General features: G+C 33.8%; 2 protein-coding genes across 5 annotated transcripts; one reads left to right on the top strand and one right to left on the bottom strand.

Moving 5' to 3' along the window:
• The first annotated feature begins 91 nt into the window (after positions 1-91).
• On the top strand, positions 92-1,043 carry LOC107065658 (uncharacterized). 2 transcript variants are annotated; one of them, XM_089172842.1, is made up of 3 exons: positions 92-462; positions 535-763; positions 828-1,043. In XM_089172842.1, exons 1-3 carry the CDS (start codon positions 320-322, stop codon positions 912-914), a joined length of 459 nt encoding a protein of 152 aa, XP_089028968.1. In that variant the 5' UTR covers positions 92-319; the 3' UTR covers positions 915-1,043. The 2 variants fall into 2 exon arrangements, with proteins under 2 accessions (XP_089028968.1, XP_015175040.2); XM_015319554.2 differs by having other exon boundaries at positions 109-462; positions 535-1,043.
• Positions 1,030-21,130, bottom strand: poe (E3 ubiquitin-protein ligase-like protein poe). 3 transcript variants are annotated; one of them, XM_015319546.2, is made up of 35 exons: positions 20,994-21,130; positions 20,716-20,813; positions 20,073-20,530; positions 19,451-19,993; positions 19,199-19,362; positions 18,883-19,114; positions 18,666-18,783; positions 18,167-18,342; positions 17,922-18,090; positions 17,606-17,832; positions 17,394-17,517; positions 17,082-17,308; positions 16,561-16,770; positions 11,971-16,482; positions 11,723-11,880; positions 11,246-11,395; positions 11,132-11,164; positions 10,774-10,978; positions 10,484-10,673; positions 10,014-10,397; positions 9,503-9,912; positions 9,297-9,410; positions 9,004-9,219; positions 8,743-8,916; positions 8,480-8,654; positions 8,234-8,384; positions 7,926-8,154; positions 7,702-7,851; positions 7,303-7,605; positions 7,001-7,224; positions 2,715-6,921; positions 2,168-2,622; positions 1,755-2,079; positions 1,515-1,674; positions 1,030-1,430 (listed from the first exon to the last, which is right to left on the bottom strand). In XM_015319546.2, the coding sequence occupies exons 1-35, from the start codon at positions 21,113-21,115 to the stop codon at positions 1,366-1,368; spliced, it is 15,858 nt and encodes a 5,285-aa protein (XP_015175032.2). In that variant the 5' UTR covers positions 21,116-21,130; the 3' UTR covers positions 1,030-1,365. The 3 variants fall into 3 exon arrangements, with proteins under 3 accessions (XP_015175032.2, XP_015175033.2, XP_015175034.2); XM_015319547.2 differs by having other exon boundaries at positions 18,167-18,321; XM_015319548.2 differs by lacking the exon at positions 11,132-11,164.
• Between the last annotated feature and the right edge of the window lie 85 nt (positions 21,131-21,215).

Here is a 21,215-nt window from a genome sequence, read left to right as displayed (position 1 = left end):
CCAAAAAATACTCCGGCCGCCATATTCCTTTCTAAGCGCGCCAATTTTTAAATACAAATCTTTGCTTCTAAGATCAATCTTAACATTAGATATTTTTATTTTTTATCTTTTTTATAATCATATTACTTTTGAATCGTTATTATTATGTTTCATAATGACATACGATTTTCGTTTATAGTTTGTTTATATATAAATTGTATACTACAAATCCTAAATTCAATGTAATATCCTAGATTTTTATTCTTTTCCAATTCTAAATTCTTTGTATTGAAGTATATATTTCCATAATAACTACTATAAATATCAATATTTTCTAAAAATGACTTGTTTGCAAGAATATTCTACTGGCAATGGCGAAGGAGTTGCGGAAGCTATCGGAAATTGGGGTTTTTCTAACAGAACTTGTAGCAGTGGTCAAGAACTTAGTCGCTTGAAATGTTTATTTGCTAAGATGGATTGTTTGTAAGTAAAGTTTAATTTGTAAGTAATTATAATTTCATTCAAGAAATTCTATCGATTTTTAATCTATTAAAGGCGTACTACAAAACCTATGACGTATGTACAATATAATCCTAAATATGATCCTGAAGCGTGGTATGTTAAACCAAGTCCCGAGGGATGTAAGCCTGCATGGACATTTCCTGAAAATAGACCCTTAATAACTTACAATTCAATAGGAAATATCGTAATGGTGTCCAATTTTAATAACGTTGCATCCGACTTAGTTTACAAGATACCCGGTAGAACATATATGTTGCAAGGTGTAAGTAGGCATCTAAATATTGTACGTACAAATACCTTTTTATCTTTGTTAATTTATTTTCTAGTCAGACAAATGGTATCGAAGAGGTCCAGATTGTTGCCCACAACCAAGTTGTTTAGCACCTCAGTGTACACAAACTTGTTATATTTAAACAATTGTATAGCTTATAATAAGCAAAGAATATATGTGTATCATTGCTTTAACCCGCATTCTGTGAGAGATTTTTTATCATATAATTTTGAGGATTTAGAAGAACAGTGAAATCATCACTTGCAAAGATTTTATTACACCGCATTTCATTAAAGCAAAGCCTGTTATAGCGTATTTACATATACATACATATATATATATGCATATACATATATATATATATATATGATATGTAATCTTTAACACACCTATATATACACGCACATAAGCATATTTAACACTAAGGTACAGAGTATAACATTAAAGAGGACTAATAGTATTCTTTTAATTTGTATGGAAATTTTTGAAAATAATCTTAATATAGGATATTAATCGAAAATTTCTGGTATACGTGAAAAATTTAGAAATATTTGCATTATTTAAAAAAAGAAACTGATTGACTCTTTTTGTTTTCAGGCGAAACGTCGAAGTAGTTCAGTTATGTGAGTTGAAGGGTTTGACACTTCCCCAAGTAATCCTGAAATAATTGTTGATTATACGTTAGAAAAGTGTTTTAAAATAAATCAAATATAAATCAATAATTGTATAGTTTTCAATTTACCTAAAACGTCACAAAATTCTTCCAATGATGAGCAAGGCAACAATTCATCGCGATATGTTGCAAGAACTCGTTCCGAGGCTTTTAGCATGGCTTCGTCATTATGCCTAATATATTCAGCTAAGATCGAAGGCCACTTTTCATCATAGAGCACATTTATTTTCTATAATAATCGATAAAATAAATCATTTATTTAACAAATATATTTTTCATTGAACAAATAAGTATTCAAATGATACCAACCCCGAAGAAATTAGTGTAGATACAATCGATGAGACCTAAGAATATCAGAGTACTTTTATAAACATTATATTCTTTGACTGTTGTGTTGAAAATATTTTTCGTTACGACAGATGGTGATTCGTGACGTTGATGAGCAAGTACGATAAATCTGTTGAAAAATGCAACTTTATATTTGTTCCAGCGATTAGGAGTAAGTAAAAGTACTGCAAGCGTGCACTGATATAATGGACCGTCTGCTTCGTAGCAATTTTCTAGCCACGTTGCACTAGTTGGAGATTCCAAATAAGTAACTAGAGCTTTATCTTCTCTGCTAGCCGTGCGTGTCCTATATTAATATATAAAAATTAATATAAAGTTCAAGTTCGTATCAGTTAATTCTAGTTAAGAATAAGTAAATAATAATATTTACGTACGTATTAATCACATATAATGCCATGTGTATTAAATATGGCACCATATGCATGTTAGATTGGGGACCACCACCCCCGGTATCCTCGTGGAAACTTTTTTCTTGCGCAAAACGTAATAATAATAATTTTAAATCATGAATTGTGGATGGATAGGATATATCACGATGGCTAGTACACTCCTGTAGATATGTATTGTGTCTTGCTAAGCAACTGGCAAATGCCGATTCTGGTACTTGCGGACCCCACAACGGAAGAAGTCCATTACATTTGGTATTAGCATTTTGCAAAGCTGCACTCTCCCATTCATCTCTGGCGCGTGCTAAACGAACGGCTGACATATGGCAGTCTACGTGTACCACGTTAAAATGAGTTACCGTGGTATATCCTACAGTCTTTCTCTGTTTCGTTTCAAATTCCTCAACGTTGCATCGTTTTGTAAATGTGTAAATACCTAATACCTGTAGAAAAGAAAAGAAAAACATTCGATAATTTAATTTACTTATTACATATAATAATCGTAATAAAGAGGATTTCAATAATATTAAATTACCATATTGGGCTTAAATTTATAACCCTCGCGACAAATAACGCAAACCAATCCACTTTCGTCTCCCAAGTCTTCCATTTGTTGAAGAATCGTTCCACTTGCTGTTACTTGACCCTTATCATTAGTTTGCATACCAAGCGCTCCTAATTGTCTTTCTCGCATTGCCATGGCTAAACGTTTCTTTTCGCTGCGCGTATGTTGCCTAGCTTCTTCAATTAATTGGGCAACTCGTTTATTAGTACAAAGTGCTTCGAGTAAATTTTCTGCCAATGAACCAACGTGTTCGTCCGAAGATACTTGTTCCAATCTATGAATTATACTAATGGTAACTTGTGAAGCAGCCAATTGAGTTGGTTCGTGATCTGTCGCTAGACCAGTGAGAAATCGTAAAATATATTTAAGTGCCGGCTTAGAAATAAAATCTTTTAATTCATCACTATCCGTGCGAAGCAAAGTTGGCTTAACACATGGCGCTTGTACAGTTATATATTCAAAGGCATCCTTTACTATACCCATATTAATAATATAGTCTTTCAATGTATTTCCTATAGCATTGCGTTCAATACCCTGCGTGAGGATACAAAATAGTTCCAACTTTTGTTCATCTTCTGGCGTGTGTTCAAAGTCAAATTTATAAAAATTGAGAACTGGTTTGAAGTAATCACAAAGTAAAGCCATTTTATCTTGATCGCCGTAAGTGAGAGCTGCGAGTACCCTAGCGAGATGCGCCAGGACGTTACTACTTTGTCTCACTGCTGCAGATTGCGTGCAAGAAAGAAGCGCTTTAATATGTTCTGGGCCTCCGAGTGTACGTGAGAAAGCTTCGAATGTACTGAGAGGCTGAGAAGCTGCATTAGCTAAAATTGTTTCCATAATATCCAAAAGTTGTTCCGTCACTTTAGATTGCGAATTATCGGACTCGGTAGCCAAGCAACGTTGCAGAACATCTAATAGAACGGTAACTGCTCCTAATTCTGGTTTACTTAATACATCTTGATTCTTTTTCACTTTAACGCATAATCTAAATAATTTCAAAAGAACTTGAAGAAGCGGCCCAGCTCTGGTAACATCTTGTATAGCCGCCAATCGGTTCAACATAACATGCAAACCTCCGCAATCGGCTAATACATTTGCCATTTTATATACTTCTTCATTGTTAACCTCTTGTTCGCTATTGGCATTTAAAGTTTCAACAAATTCTTCAGTCGCATCACCTAGAAGTCCTCGCATTCTATATACAACGCGCATTGGATCAGATTCACCTCCTTCCACTAGCCAGACTTTTTTATACACTTCTTTGACTTGAAGATCTAAACTAATAATCTTATTGTTAACAAGTAGTTCCATTCCATTATCGTCTTCCAATAAAGCTACCAATTCGCAATCCTGACAGATTTTGTTTTTAACGTCTCGCATTAATGGACCTAAACCAGGTTCCAAACTACTGTATGGATTGCCCAACATTCTACCTTGCAAAAAATCTTCCTGTTGAGGATCTTTCTCAAGTATCAAGAAAAATTCTCCGACATCATTGTCTTCTGGATAAATAATGGAACAAAGTCTTTCGAATATAAATACTGGCGTACGTACATCTTGAGGACTATACTTTTGAACAGTTTCAACGCAGACGGCCATAAACGCTTTCGTTTCTTCCTCCGTTCCAGTAGTCATTTCTTCTAAAAGTTCTAATAATTTTTCTTGCGTCTCATCGATAAGTCTGGTTCTCTGTACGACGAGTCTTCTCAACGATAAGTAACCATTCAAAACTGCACCTACGAGTCTTCCTTTATATTGTTGTTTTATATTTTCCTGTTCTAAGAAAGTTGCTAGTAATTCTGTTAACATTTTTAAAGAGTATCCTTGAGCTAAGTCGCTGGTCAACGTCATTTCTTCCAATCTGTGCAATTCTTCTATTTCTCTAGTTAATAATGCAGCCAGTAAAGTCATCACACCGCGAACAGCCAAGAATTGTTTCCAAGGTGGTTGTCTAATAAGACTTTCGTACAACGCGAGAAATTCTGTACTACTTTCTCCAGCTGTGCGCATTTCTTCGAGATAACATGTCAGTAATACAAGAATTTCTTTTTTCCTTTCGGTTCCTTGGCAAAGACTTTCGACCATATTACAAGCGACTTGTCGTGCCAATCGTGAACTAGGATTGAAAAGAACTTCTTTCAACCATGCACCGTCCGCTAATTTGAGTTGTTGCATTCCATGATGCCTCATGCATCGATATTGCCACCTGTGACCATATTTCTCCATAAGATATAATATACGAGTTTCACCCTTTTTCAAAGGTTTACTTGGTGCTGATTCAGTTTTCTTCGCTGGCATTCGTTGAAGCCATTCGGTATAAGAATGCTTGGCATCACCATTAAGCCATTTTTCTACGTCAATACTAACACCTTCCGGTGGTTGTATAGTTGCAACTGATTCAATAGTTTTATCCTTATTTTTCTTTGAAACCGGTTGCTCGGGTTTGATAAGACTTTGTAAAATTTTCAAACACGGCAATATAATACTATCCATGACTACGGGACTCTTTGATTCCTTGCACGCCATTAAAAATAGTTGCATAACGCACCGTAACTTTTGTTCCCAACATGAATCCTGTTTTTGAACGAGAGCAGCAAGTAATGCCATTTCGTGTCGTACTGCGATAGAAAGATCGGATGTTGCGACTCTTCCTCGCAGGGTTAAAGTAATTCGTCCAGTTAGAAGAGAACATAATTCTTTGGTAGATTGCGCATTGTCTCTGGTAACGAGACAGAGTAATTGCCTGACTTCTTCTTGCATTTGTACCGTTCCCTTACGTAAATTATGTTCTACGAGTTCTTGAATCAATCCTTGTCTGCACAATACATCTCTGGCAATGCTATTGGTGGCTAAAGCACGTAACAATGTTAAACAATGTTCGGTCGCAGCTGAGGCACAACCATAACATCGTCCGGGTGGTGGAACAAACGTATCGTTTTTCACGCTAGTCTCGTTTCTCATGTACGCAATCGTCGATGGATTTTGTCCACGTTGATTTCTGTCATATGCAACTAATTCTCGGCGACAAGCTAAAACCTTTTGTATGATCTTACTCAATTCTTCAAAGGAAGTTTTACATTCTCCGCAATATCTTTGAGCTAATAATTGGATAGCACGATTAACTTGGGTATTGCCAGATATTTGAACTCCTTCTTCCAATCCTCGATCTAATCTATGTTCTGATATTTTAACGAGCAACATTTCCAAAGTGGGCTTGTGAGATATCAGAGTTTTATAAACTCTATCAGCTTTTTCTAATAAAGTGTTAATGCTCACTGCTGCTTTTTTCCTGTCATCGTCATTTTCTATCGGATCAACGGCACAACAAGGACGAGCAGTTAAAGTATAATCGAATTTAGCATATTTACAAAAACCACAGGAATGACACAAAAATGGATCTTTTTCGTCATAATTAATGGCTCGACATTTGTGACATTGAAAAACGTTTTCTCCGCAATTAGCACAAACACCTGGATTTGCAGGTACGCTAGCGGAACACCTTGGACATTGTAGAGTTTCCGAAGAGGCTTGAATATTTTCGTAAAAGTCGGCATACTCGATCATCAAATTACAAGCCACTATTGGCAATGGGAATTCCATTTTGATTTCCGTTTGTCCTTGCGATAATGAGATTTGCTTAGCCTTGTGCCACATCGCGTGCTTATTTTTCAATTCGACCACTGCTTGTACAGATCGATTATTGTAGTAAACGTTAATAGTACGCACCATCTTTGTTCTTTTCAAATCACCGATGCGTAAAGTTATTCTACTTATGGTGTGGCTACCGATCAATTTAACTATTTGAGTTGTAGTTGTGAATTTAGAATCAACCTTAATCGAGGACAGTTTGATTGTGGCCATCGACACTTCTGGATTATTGCACACAAGACATGGTTCACTTTCCAAATAATAACCATCCAGTTCTACGTACTGAGCTAAATTAGCATAAAGATTTGCATTTGGATGTTGAGCAAGTAATTGATTTTGCGCACGTAAAACTGTAACTGCTTGTTCCATATACGAATACATCTTTTTTCCAGTATGAGGAGTTTTCAAAGAGAAATATCCTAACAGATCGACAAATTGTGCAGCTTTACGTCCATAAGCTGGAAGCAAAGGCCATAAACGCCAAAGAATATCTAATAAGCGTTCTTGATCGACTGGGCCACAATTTCTGAAAATAAATTTAATAATTTGTAAAAATGATCTTATAAATGCTACTATTAACAAACAAATGAATATTATTATCATACTTGTAAATAGCCAATATCAGTGAGTGTGCTTGCCAACGAACATTCGTATTATTAGTTTCCAATAAAAATGTTTGTATAAACTTTGTCAGTAATGCAGGAGAAACTTGTTTCTGAATTTGTTCTACCAAAGTAAGACATTGCGCTTCTTCAAACTTTGCTTCCGTATCAGAATCTTCTGATTTTTCTCGATCGCGGCGTTCTTTGGCGTTTGATGATTTAGCATCCTTTATTTAATAGACACCAATAAATGAAAATATTGTTTATTAAAATATTATTATCAATTAAATGTAACTCTAATTTACCTTTGTTTTAACATCTTTTGTTTCCTTTGATTTATTATTCGAACATATAGCACATTGCAATAATTGAAGTACCGTAGAACTTACACCTTCGTCCAAAAGAGTAGAGACAGAGAAAAGATAAGCTAAAACGGTATTTTCATTCAAGCAAAATCTTTGCCAATTACCAGTACGGCTACTTGCTATTTCTACACAATATTTCAAATGTTCGATTAATTCTACTAATGAATCATAAGAAAGATTAATAGAATGAGGATGTAATTGTTGGGGATCGTATCCTCCAGTAGTACAACATTGTTGTACTGCCTATAAAATTAATAAAAAATAGAATTAATTTCATCTTAATTATGATCTAGTTTCAAACGAGAACAAATAACATTCTTAAAAAGCATTCATAGTTACCTGAATATGAGAAATAAGAGCATGTAAGTCACGCAATTGTCTGTATTTTTCTTTGTTACCGCAGATGAATAATAACAATTTGCGTACTTGCCTTCTCACAAATGGTGTTTGATAGAGCATCATATATTCGCATAAGTATAAGTACCAGGGCTGTATAAATGAAATGAATTTTATTTTAATAGAATATCTTATTTAACTATCAATTTATATGATTAAATACTTACTTGATCAAATGCTGGCTGAACTGCATTACTTTCAGAATATTTATGCACTTGATATGGTAAACGCAAAACCATTTCTGTCAATAATTGAGGATACGGCTCGAATACATCTCCAGCATGTCCTTTTACATACTGTCGCAAAAAGAATGGCGACATATCGGGTGGTGAGCTCGTTAAATGCTCTTTAAGTAATAAGCCACCAATCATGTTTCCGGTTTCTTCGCTAGACGTTCTAAATATATAAACATTATCATTTATAAATTGTATATATGATTTATATACATATATTACTGCTATAAAGAAAGTCGTACGTTTTCCAATATTCTAATAATGCCTTTAATAATGTCAGACAATAATCTATAACACCTGCTTTGCTAAGTATTACGGCAACCGTTTGTGAAACAAAATTTGGATTTTCCGATGGAGATTTAGTATTATACTTGGAGCGAGACATTAAAACACCTATAAATAAGAAAATATTATTACATAAAAAATAGCTCTTATATGTTTATAGGAAAAGAAAACAAGAAAAACTATTATTATAAGTGAATACTAACTGAGTAATCGCATGATAACCAAGTGCACTTCTTTTTTATTGGTACGTTGACAAATATTATTTGTATCTGGTTTATCCATTTCTAATTCTTTTACCAACATATGAATTAAACGTTCTACGCACGCTCTATCTCTCTCATCTTGACCATCCAAATCAGATGTTAACATTAAAATTACCTAAATACAATTATAAAAATGAATCATTTAAAAAGAAAGTATATTATTAAAATATAATATTACCATAAAGAGATTAAACATGACATACTTGCATGTACGGTATTACGAGTACGCCAGAAACATTTGTTAAGTCTGGTATAAATTGTGTAAGTTTATCCAATAATAAAAGTTGTATGGAGTGAAGTTTCGTTGCTCCTTCCACACTCGTATCGCATTCTTGTTCATTAGTTTGTTCTTGTTCGGTACATTCTTGTTCTGTTGTCTACGGACAATATAATGAATATTTAATAATCATTTATTTTTATTCTCTCTGTTAAAAAATATTGACATTAATAGTACATTAACTTACGGTAACAGACGCGGTAGCGCCTACAGAAGTAGTTTCAGTTAGTGTTGCTTGATTAGTACTACTACTAACTCCAACCGGAGTTGCATCGGTAGCTGTATTGTCGCCATAGGCAGAACTTCTTCCTGAAACATTCTGCTCTCCTGCCATGCTATCAACGGCACTTCCCCCACTTTCGCTTCCGCTGCTTTCACTACCTTTGCTACCACGACTGCCACCCTATCCGCAAAAGAAGGCAATATATATTAATTTTAAATATTCATTTTCATCGTCGATTATTGGGAACAATTAGTTACTTGTTCTGCTGGTGACGTTCTTAAAGTACTGCCATCGGTAGCAGCTGTTGATCCTTCGTCATCCGAACCACCAGCAGATGCAGTCGTATCAGAATAATGACCTCCTTCATGACCCTGAAAACAAATAAATTAAGTAAATAATTATTATTAACTTTGATGTATAATTATATACGTATGTTATTAAATATTTATTCATGAAAAATTACCTGAGCTGTATTTAAAGATTGAACCATTCCCTGAGCAGCCAAAGCTTGTATGTTGTGGAAGATAGATCCACCTAAATTTCGTAAAGTTTCAAAACCTTGTCTTAGAGTTTCTATATCGGCCGAATCTTCGTGATCTTCCAAACTTAATGCAATTGCGATCTGAACGACTGTTTCGTCTGCATCAGGAGGAATACGAAGCAATTGTTGTAAACTACCAGGTCCAAGGAATGCTTCGAGAGGATTAGCTCTTCCATCGGCAGGACCTTGATTAGCAATTGCTCCAAGAAGTGCTACTACTTGATCTACAGCTTCAACGTGATATTGTTGTTCGGGTTGTTCTCGTGGCGCGGTACTTTGCGATGGACGAGAAGTCGCTGGAGCAGATGGCTCTTCCGCTTCTACAGCTGTACCTATAAATATAACATTTAATTGCAATATTATTATTATTATTATTATTATTATTATTATATCTTATGTAATAATATCTTTGACTTCTCCCTTTAATTTATACCTGGAGTATTGCAATTAGGTGGACTCGGTATGTATACCCGTCTCCTTTTATATCTCGGTCTTAGTACTCTTATTATAGCATGCTTAGCACTGAAACTAATTGTTGTATCTGAAGACAATAGTAATTGCAAATATAATTTTGCAGCTAGAGGTGTATTGCCATCCACGTCGCATGTAGTAAATGCATGAATAATTTCAACGAGTGCATGAACCGTTGCTTCGGTATGCGTTAATCCTGGAACTACGACTGGTGCAAGAGCCATGTTCTTTGGATATGCAGCATGTAACAGCCATAAAACTTCTGTAAGCTGTATGACTAAATGTTGATTGCTATCTGCGCTTGTAAGACTTTTCATATTCGAACGATCAGCTTCAAAAATGGGTACTGAAATTATAAATTAAAACATGTATTATTACTAATATTATTTTTGTTCGATTATCAATTCATTGTGCATTAATCGTGTAATTTACTTTTACTTTCATCCATGGGTTTATTGGTATATTGTTCTGCAAATTTGGCGAGATTGTTTGCCCTGCATATAGCAATTCCTCTTACAATAAGTACAAGTCTGTAGAAATTTTCTGCATCTATATCACGTGAATCCTCAATCTCTCTCATTGTTTTTAATGTCTCGAGTACATGAGAAAGTAAAACCTGATCCTATAATCAAAAAATATTAACAAATATAATTTATTTCATTCTCACTCTTTCTTTATACATTTTTTAAAATTAAATATACTTATAAAAAAAAAAATCTTACTTTATGGAAGTGATACATTTGTTTGGAACTGTATAGGGCAGCAAGTAGGGCCGTTGTATTCACTTGCACTAATGGAGGTGTTGGTAACACCAAAAGTCGTGATGCCATATCAACTGCTGCTGTTCTTAATAATGGTAACTTATTATCATCATTTGTGGATAAATTAAATGACAATTCCAAAACCTCCAGGATGCTCGAAACCATCCTGTAAAATAATATAGAATCATGTATACAATTATACGGTAATCAATTGATATTTTACAAACTAACACTATTATATTCTATGTGTATGTATATGTATATATATATATTATTATTTTATTTATTTAATAGATTTACGTGTATTCATATTTCTTACCTTTCTACATTGACAGAATTGTCCTTTGTCAATCTGTGGCACCGTAATAATAAAACGACATCTTAATATAAACAGATTCAAATTAAAGTGTTACGTTTATAAATAAAAACTTACCTGTCGATAGAAGATAGAGGTGCTGGAGAAACAATAGTATTGTCTGCTTCGCTACTAATAGCAGGTATATGTGCTGATGTGGATTGACCACCGGGTAAAATTTCCTCAGTTTCTTCTGGCCAACCAAATGCATCTTTATTTTTTCCATATCTAATAAAAAATAATAAATTTCATTAAAGTCTATATTTATGTGTTTGTATTTAAATGAAATCTGTTCAAGTAAAAGTGATAGTAAAATAAAAACTATTAAAAAAAAAAGAAAAGCATATGAAATCCACACGTGAAGGAAGTAAAATTTTTTAAGTTTTGTGTTCTGTTCTCTGTTTTCTATCTATTTCTATCTCTTCCTCCCTCCCACTCTCCCTATCTCTATACTTCCTCTCTTTTCATATCGTTTCATAGACTTTTGTTATCACACTCGCTAAAAAAGTTTCACTTCAAAAATGATATTAATAAAATAAAATAAAATAGACAAACATTTTAATGGAGTCAACCATTATGACACCTTCGGAATCTTGAGAAGGGCCAAAAGTGATAGTCAATTTTTTATCAGCTAACAAACTTTCTTCTCTCGTTAAAGGAATATCAAACCACCGACTTCTGGTCAATGTAGTTCGTATAGTTCTACCAAATACCTACAACGAATGAATAATATATTATACATTGTTATATAAAACATTTTTATAATATATTTAAACTCTAGTATCGAAAGTTTATTAACTTACTACAACAAATAAAGGTGCCCTCTGAATATCTTGATTTCCAAGTAACACTCTTATACCGGTCATGACTAGAATCGCGTCGTTATTTGTAACTTCTACGTTAAAACCCATAGCTTTCGTAGAAACAACGTACATTCCAGTTGTATTTAAACGATGCTTGATTTGGGCTACATTATAAATCTGTAAAAGATCGTTACCGCCATATTCAACGTCGTTCATAACTTGGCAGTGTTCAAAAAAGTCTATAGGGAATGTAACAGAGCCTGTTGGTTTAGTTGTTTTATTTGTTTTCTTTTTTCTCGCTGGCTTGATTCCCGTCATCGTACAATTAGGTTGTATTGCAGATGACATCCAAAATCCTGTTTGTTCCATTCCAGCCATATAAATTCTTAAACTTCCATCTTCGCATAACAAAATCAATGTTGTACGATGTTCCGCGTTTGAGCTTGGATGTCTGATGGCAACCATATCCATAATTTTGGCTTTCGCCGGTAAGACTTTAATCTCTTGGATCATAATAACATCTGGCTTGATCATTAATATAACAGGATTGTTACTTGTTTGTAGAACAGAACAAACTAATCCAGGATGGTTGACAACTTCGCTCCATTGACAAAGAGGCTGTGGCTGATTGTTATTAGATTTATTTCCGTTTGTCTTATTACTACTAAGATTTATTTGAAATACGACTGTAATGTCAGAATCAGTATTTTTGAGAGGTGCAATAAAACTTTTTCCACAGGCATAACTGAAGAAAAGTAATTGCAATGCGTGAGAGTAATAAATAGATACGCCACCACCTCCAACTTGTCCATTATCTTTAATTTCTGAATGATAAACATCTAATGTATTAGTTACATAAAATGGCCCATCTTTGGCTAAACTTTCTCCATCCATCGCTTGACTGTAAATATATCCTACAGAGGACATAAGTAATAAATGGAATACTCCATTTTCCGCGTGTATAAATGTACAATCTCTTATTTTGCCAGTTGGTACTAGGAAATAATATTGAGGACTTAGTATATCCTTAGCAAGATCATAAATTTTAACAAAATCTGCTGTAACTAATGCCAATTGAGTCTGACAACCGGGAAGCCATAGAGCTTTTATAATAAAGTTTCCAGTTTCAAGTAGTGGATGCAAAACTAAATGGTCAGATACTGTTCCAGAGCTATTAAAAGTAAGTACGTGACAATCCTTAAAACCACAAACTGCTAAGAAATCTTCATTCCATTGATTTCCCGTTATTGAAAGCACAGTAAAAGGAATCGGAGCAGATGCCAATCTGGTTAGTGTGAGTTTTCGCTTAGAAGAGTCAGCTTGTTTCAATAAAGCACTGAGCTGTAATACAGTTATCTTTCCTTTTTCATGGGAAACCGCTAAATGTTGCCTTTTACCATGGGGAGATGATAAACAACACATAGCAACGCGTCGTATCATATGTGCCGATAATAGTTGTCTAATGGTCTGTCCTTGATCACCCGAATAATTCATTCTCACATTTTCAAAAGCACCTTCCTGAGATCCTAATGTTGGTAACATAAGTTGATTAGTATGTTCAAATTTCTTTTCCAAAGTATGCAATTGCTTAAGAGCTTTCTGTGCTCGTGCATGACAGCCAACTGGTGAATTTTGTTGACAACAAGCGTCTACTGCAGGTATCAATGCATAAATTAAATCCATCAACGATGAGACCAATCCACTTTTCCATAAATGTGATTGCACCCACTCTTTGGAACTTTCGAGTTGTTTCGCTAAACGCTCTTGCTTTTGTTTATCACGTCCAGCTCTCTCGTGTTTATCGTAAAAATGTATAGGACTTGAAGTTTTTTGTCTTAAACTACTGGTAAGAAGTGCATTGCTCTCTACAGGTGCACCCATGCTATTATACGACGCATTATTGCTTGCTTGATGTTCTGACGTTTGGGGACTACGTTTTATTAATGCTTGACAAGATCCGTCATCTTTGGCGCCGCAATCGCAGAAGAAATTTCCATATTTCGCGTATGTAACGTCGTGTCCTCTATGACAAACACGGGCACAAACTGTGCAAACACCAACTCCATCGACCATATTACAAGTATGACAATGATACCAATGTTGATTCATAAACTCCTTTTGAGTGATTGTAAAAGTACATAACTTATTGCAAAGACTATCTTCGTCAGAATCTTCTACTGCACTGTCATCTTCTTCGTGCGGAATTTCATCCAACCAATCGCTATCGTTAATATCATTGATCGGTGTAATACCTTCCCAAGGTGGGCTAGTAGCTCGATCCAATGCTTGTATTTGCGGCGGACAAACTGCATTAGCTATGTCGGCTATATAATTTAACATACAACAACCACCTTCAATATATGGCGACGACTTGTCCAAAGTTTGTGGATCTTTATTCATTAATTGTTCTTTGCAGAGTTCAACCCATTCTGTTGTAGCTTTAAATAACATTATATAACCTTTCTCAGATCCGGCATCGGCCAAAGTTGACATAATGTGCATCAATTCTGAGAAACCATTGCCTTCGATTGCAGGAGATAAAATATGATATCCCAATGGTATAAGCGCCTGTAGTATAGTCACTGCCACTTCTTCATTCGCTGCACTTCTTTCTTTCACAATATAATTTGTAAGCGCACATAAGAATCTGCTATTTTCATGTACCGAATGTTGGTCTTCATTTGTATTTGTTACTTGATTACTATTAACAGATCCATCGGATAATAAAATTGCCCACTGAACTTGTTCGCTATTGGAAGCATTGTTTACATCTTCCACTTTCTGGCCATCTTCTGCGCTACCTGTTGCAGCTACCAACGAGTTTGCAGTAACTACTGTAGGCGTTTGAATGTTTGTAGAAGATGCACTCGGCGATGCGTTGGATACTCCAAGAATGATATGTCGTAACCATGTTTGAAGTTTTGCACTAGGGATGTTAGTAATGTTTAAAACAGACTTACAGAGTCGTTCCACAGCTTCGTCGTGTCCCTTTTCTGCTACTTTAAAAAGTGCATTGAAAAAATGTAAAACGTGAGTACTAAATTGTTGAGTTAGTCGTGGCGATATTATCGATAACAAAACAGCCACGAGAGTATGATTCGTGTTTGGTGCAAAAAATAAATCTAAGGCTTTACGTCCAACTTGTTTATCCAATAAATCTTCCCAATACTTAATGCAACGTTTGAGAATCTTTTCATCAACGGATATGCCAATAGATTCATCCGTATTACTTGTGTATTCAATAATTAAATTGTTTGTATAGTTTAATACAAATAAATGTTCTTGTAATTGGCGTGCCTCACTGTCGTTATCTCCTATCAGTTTGGTTAAGATTTTTCCTGACATATCTTGAAGATATTGCATGCGCGCATCCATCGTTAAAGAAATTAATATATTTACAGCCTGAGTGTGTACATCTGACTGCTCTGGCACCGTCGTAGGAGTTACATATTCCATCATAAATGTGATAAGAGAATGAAGCAGATTCTTCAAAGATGGATTAATAGAAAATGTAGGATATTCAGAAAGCGAGTTGATATGATGATTCACTGTTGTTAAAATGTAACTCTCAGCAGGTATTATATCGTTAGCATACGTATTCCATGGAACGTGTGCAACACTAATAGATTTCCATTTATCTAGGATGGATCTGACATTATTGGGTAAGTACGTTACTAATGATGAATCTACTGCCCAATTAGCACCTGCTATACAAATAACATTGTCAATTATCAAATAATCTTGCAAATTGTACTTGCTTTGTACATCCGAAGAATCGAGCATTTGATATAGTATGCTTGACTGACAGGATCGTAAAATAGCTTCTGTTAATGAAAGAAAATGCGGCAAAATATCAACTATTATTTTATTCAAATTTGACGAGTTGAAATCAGAAATTTGCGAACACTTAGAAGCTTCAATATTGTCGGTAGGACTCTTGGATATACTTTCATCCATAAGAACTTGTAACTTGCCAATAATGGCAGCTAATATGCACAAGGAGCTAAGTTTTGGTAATGACTCTTTTGGCATTATCTTAGCGTCAGTACCTATATCTGGTTTTAAAGACGTAATACAATTTTTGGCAAGCGTAATATCATATTTAAGCGAATTCACGGTTGATGATACCGTTTTTAGTAAATTTTCAGCATACTGCGTATATATTCCTTGCTTGACTAAGCAGTCTTTCATCCAGCCAGTAAAAGTTTTATAAGCAGTTCTAGGTCCCCAGATCAAAGAATGAAGTAACATTGGACCAGCTGGTATCTCTTCACCCAGAGCAAGTTTATCCATATATGGTGTAGAAGGAGGCAACATTAATAATAATCGCCAACATATTGAGAAACAATATTGAATACCACATAATCCAGTAAATGTCATTTTATCTTTACTATCGGATGTTGTTTTTCTGGGCATATCTGTCTGCATCAAGACATTAAGGATATCTATCAATGCGTCTACTAATAGTGGATATTTCATTTTGTCCGGTGTACCCAAAATGAAATTACAAGCCTATAAAACATAAAAGATTAAATATAGATATCTATTTGAATAAGTATTAATATTTATTTTATAAACATGATAACCAACCAATCCATCTAATTTAGGTGTATCTTGATTATTAAAATCAGCAGTGGATAAATTATAAAAACGAGGCTTCATAGAAAATTCATCTTGTGAGCAAAATTTACGGTAGTTGTCTTCAATTTCTATCCATGGTGTAAATATTCTGGATGCTTGTTTGTTACCATCCTTAACATCGGAAACTAAACTTGTCGCAGAAAATAGATTCCATTGTACCTGAACAACATACAACATCATTTTGTACATATTATATTACATTTTGTAGAATTATTATATTATCATGTTATACTATACATGTTATACAAATTTGTGTGTGCGAGAATTTTACTACCAGTCAGATGTCATTATCAGTCTGCTGGCCCTGTTATCTCTATCTTATTATTTTAGTAAAGATTGTTATTACTTTTGCATCTGAATAGTTTAATATACCAATATGTACGTGATATATTTTAATGAAAATTATAATAAAACTACCAAATGCTTGTGAAAATACAAATTAATTTTAAGATATTTATTCAATTTTTTACCTGTTCAAGCAATGTAGGAGGTGCATCATAAAGATGTTCCATAAGATATTCCAATAAAAGTAACAAACGTGATAAATGCAATAATTGATAATCTTTCATTGGTGTTTTAACAGCCTCGCTACAACGAACTGCACCACTGCCAGTTAAAAGTAACACCGATTTCTTTTGCATTAAATTCAGACAATGAAATAAAAATAACACTAATTGCGCGTGCTCAACATTTAAATCTAAAAATATTAATTAAATTAGTTATCCAATAATACATTAACTATATAATATATATAATAAATGCAATAATAAAATATATTCCACCTTCATTTTCAGCTTCAAATGTTGTTGGTGGATTACATACATTTTCGACTAAGGTCGTTACCAATCTATGCCATATACTTATACAAGCAGCTTCTTTCTCTGCTTGAGGTTTTAATAATAATACCTATAAATGAAGATACTCGTAAGAATTCATGATATAATTATTCCTAAGAGGAGTAAACTAATATGAAAAAAAAAAAAAGATTAAAAACCTGCGCTAAAACACTGAGCGTTCTAGGATACACTTGTAAGGGCCAAGTAGAAGTTGTACTAGTTTCAATTGACCAAGGATTAACACTGAGATGTTGAAGCAAAGTATTTTGTAAACTTTCGCTTAATGTATTATGTGCAAGTAAATTATGAGTATAGCAACTCAAAGCTTGTGAAAATTCAGCATATAATGCGCCTAAAGTAGGACCATAGAATACTGAAATAGTTCCTACAAAAAAGAAAAGATATTAAAATAATGGTATATAGTACAGATATCAATTTTCAATCTGATCATTTTTCTATTATACAAGTGCTAACCTGTTTCGGTTCTAGCAGTTTCATGATCCAAATCTCTTATTATTGCTGCCAATATAACTATTTGTTGTTCTACTAATCCATTGACAACATATTCACGAACGTATGCACTTCTACTACCAATTAAATGTTGATTCATAAATTGGAAAATTTTCGTTGCTAATGAAATATACTGTAACCAAGATGAAAATATTATACAGAAACCTAACTCATATATGCAATAATACAAAAAATGATTAATAACATACACCGTGCGGTTCACGATTATCCGGAACAATAATAATTGCAGTGTGTTCAGCACTTGCTTCATTGCTTGGTTCTTTAATGGCATTTGCAGGTGGCCCATCGGAAGGAGCCAGAGTTTCCTCAAACCAAAGACCCAAAATAGGTTCGCTGTCCTCCTCTACCGACATAACAGTTTGTTCTATATCATGAAGATATACCAGGAAGTTAGTAACAGCGATAAAGTAGAGACAGGAATACAACTTTTAAATTGAATCAAATGATACGATAGCTACCATTTCATTGATAAGCATATATGAAGCTTTATGAAATGTCATTTAAATATTAGTGAAAATATTAAATGTAATTTACACGAAAGAGAATATATAAATAGTTAATAAAATTTAGTAGTATTACTACAGATTAAGAAATACATAAATATATATATTTAAATAATAATAATAATAATAATATATTTATTTATATATATATATATAAATATATATAAATGATTTTTACAGTTACCTTCATCCGTTGAGTTTTCTGAACAACTCAAAAGATCATCATAATATGTGGTAGAGTCGGATTGACTTAAAGTGTCACCCTCTAAAGGATGTTTCTGTATTCTTTTTAATGTACAAGCCTAAACAAATAGAAATACATAGTAAATTTATAGAAGATCAATAGATGATTGCAGAACTTAATCATAATATTTGTCATATAGGAAACATTGATATATTACCCTTTTGTAACTAATAGTTGCTAAATAAAATAGTAAGTGATTGAGAGGTACAGCTTGTAGGAATGTAACTGCTCTTTGAAGTGCAGTAGCAGTAGACAAAATATCTAATGGTGCTGGATCAGGAGAGGAGGAATCTGTACTAGCTTCTATAGATACATCTTCGAGAAGAGCACTCATCAAGGTTAATGCGTGTGACGCCAATGCTACAGACAATACTCCAAATCCTTGTTGACTGTAAATATAAATATTTATATTTTCCATTAAAAATGTTTTCTTATTAATTAATTATATTTATTATTTAATAAATTTTCATTACACTTTCATCAAGTTTACACGACCAGTTCCATCTCTGGCTTTGCTAGGTGATTTTCCTTTTTCATCTTTTGCTTTATCTGCTGCACTAAAACTGCTTACTGATAATTGAGCTTGCAAGCCAGCAACTAATAACCAAACTCCGATCAATAGATGATTTTGAAGAATCTGAATTAAATGATCATTGTAATAAGTATTATAAAATATTATTGTGTGTGTGTGTATGGATATTGTATAAAGAGAATCAACAACTCACATGACCACCGGCACGTGTACTGTTTTTAATTATATTTGAAACTAATCCAAATATCTCTAAACTTTTTTCCACAACGGTTATGGCTAAGGCATCGTATTCTTCCTGAATTCTGCCTGCATCCTCTGCATTTTTTGTGCTTTGACTAGCTTGAGCATTTCCAGATGTATTGGTACTGCATTTAGGAGATACGGCATTTGTAATTCCAACGATACTTGATGCGGCAGCATTAGTAATCGAGCAATACAAACAAGACATAGCTAGTGTTGATAATTTTTCTAATTTTACGTGAGTCAATGGTTCAAAGACAGGTAATGATAATACGCTATGCACGATATTTATGTCGTTAACTACCAAATGCAAGCTGTGACGTATTATATGAGCGTCGCAAGCATTTGCTGGTAAACTAAAACTTTTTTTATTTAAATATATTTGGTATTTGCGAGCGTATCTCGATACATGGGGAAGATTAGCGCACATATCCAACAATATATCCCCTGCACCCATACTCTGAAGAGTATTTATATTGTTTGCTATAAACATCATCTGAAATAAATCAAATATAGAATAAATGAATGTATTAAATGTCAAAATAAAACAATGGTAAAAAATTCGAGAAATGAACCTTTGTTTCTGTATGAGCCTCATTATTTGTAGTATCGGTTGAGTTTTTATTAGTACCTTCAGCAAAATTTTCAGTGATAAAGGATACAGGTTGCGCAAAATCTTGTAATGGCATTGTTAATTGCTCCAGAATACTGCTGGATAAATCGCTATGCGTACGTTTTGTCTCTTTCACAGACTGCGTAGAAGTATCTTTTTCTTTTCCAGATTGTGGAGATTTGACTTGGGAAGGTACTTTAGCATTTTGTATTGCTGTAATCAATGCTGTTTCTTCTGTTGATGAGAGTAAAGTTTGACCAGTACATAAAGCACGTATCGGTAAAAGTAACTGTTTAGTAGTTACAACCGTTGATGCATTAGCATCTCCAGGATGAGTCTGTTGTTGTCGTAATACGCCGACAAGATACTGAAGTAGTATCTTGCATGCTTGACATACCGTTGGTATTTGACTTTTAACATCTACAAGAGCATAAAAATATCACACAAATTCTATATATATATATATATATAAATACATTCAAGTTATACAATTTAAATTTACTCCAAAATATTATCATACACGATAAATTATGAAAATATTGATTAAAAGAAAAAAAAACAGTGGCATTAGAAGTTGTCAAAGAAGTAAAAATAGAAATACTTACAGGAATTAGCAAAGTTACTAATGTACTCTGCAGAAAGAGCAGCGACAGACGTGTAGAATGTTTCATACTGTTCTTCGTGTGTAATAAATTTATTCTCACTGTAACAAATATGAGAAAATCATATTAATGAAGAAGAAGGTTAATACTTGTATTTATTTTTGTCACCCTTAACATCCGTTTCTATTCTGTCATAATGTCAAGTTGACTAGTCGTGAGATTACAAGGCAAATATATGAAGAAAGTATACAAAGGAAATATGTCAAATTAATAGTACTTACTTTTTCACGATATTCTTTATAAGTTCTATAACGCTATTTTTATTTAAAGAACCAGACGATGCGACTAGTATTGGTTTTATAGCCGAGAACCACTCGTCATTACCACCACTTTTCGCCGCCATTTTAAAGAATGATACATTAACTGATCACGCAAAACGAAATCAGAGTACAAACAGGGTTGCCAATATAAAATAGACAATTGTTTTTTTTTATATTATTGTT

The sequence above is a fragment of the Polistes dominula genome, unplaced genomic scaffold (assembly GCF_049000335.1).
Source record: "Polistes dominula isolate Pdom_NZ unplaced genomic scaffold, Pdom_raw_medaka contig_23, whole genome shotgun sequence".
NCBI classification, from domain to species: domain Eukaryota; kingdom Metazoa; phylum Arthropoda; class Insecta; order Hymenoptera; family Vespidae; genus Polistes; species Polistes dominula.
This window is presented reverse-complemented; position numbering and strand designations above follow the sequence as displayed.

Coding starts and splice junctions, on each gene's coding strand:
- LOC107065658 (XM_015319554.2), top strand. CDS start 320: ATGACTTGTTTGCAAGAATATTCTACTGGCAATGGCGAAGGAGTTGCG. Junction 463..534: donor TTTGCTAAGATGGATTGTTT/GTAAGTAAAGTT, acceptor AATCTATTAAAG/GCGTACTACAAAACCTATGA.
- poe (XM_015319546.2), bottom strand. CDS start 21,115: ATGGCGGCGAAAAGTGGTGGTAATGACGAGTGGTTCTCGGCTATAAAA. Junction 8,655..8,742: donor TCGTAATACCGTACATGCAA/GTATGTCATGTT, acceptor AATTGTATTTAG/GTAATTTTAATGTTAACATC. Junction 1,675..1,754: donor TCTACACTAATTTCTTCGGG/GTTGGTATCATT, acceptor CGATTATTATAG/AAAATAAATGTGCTCTATGA.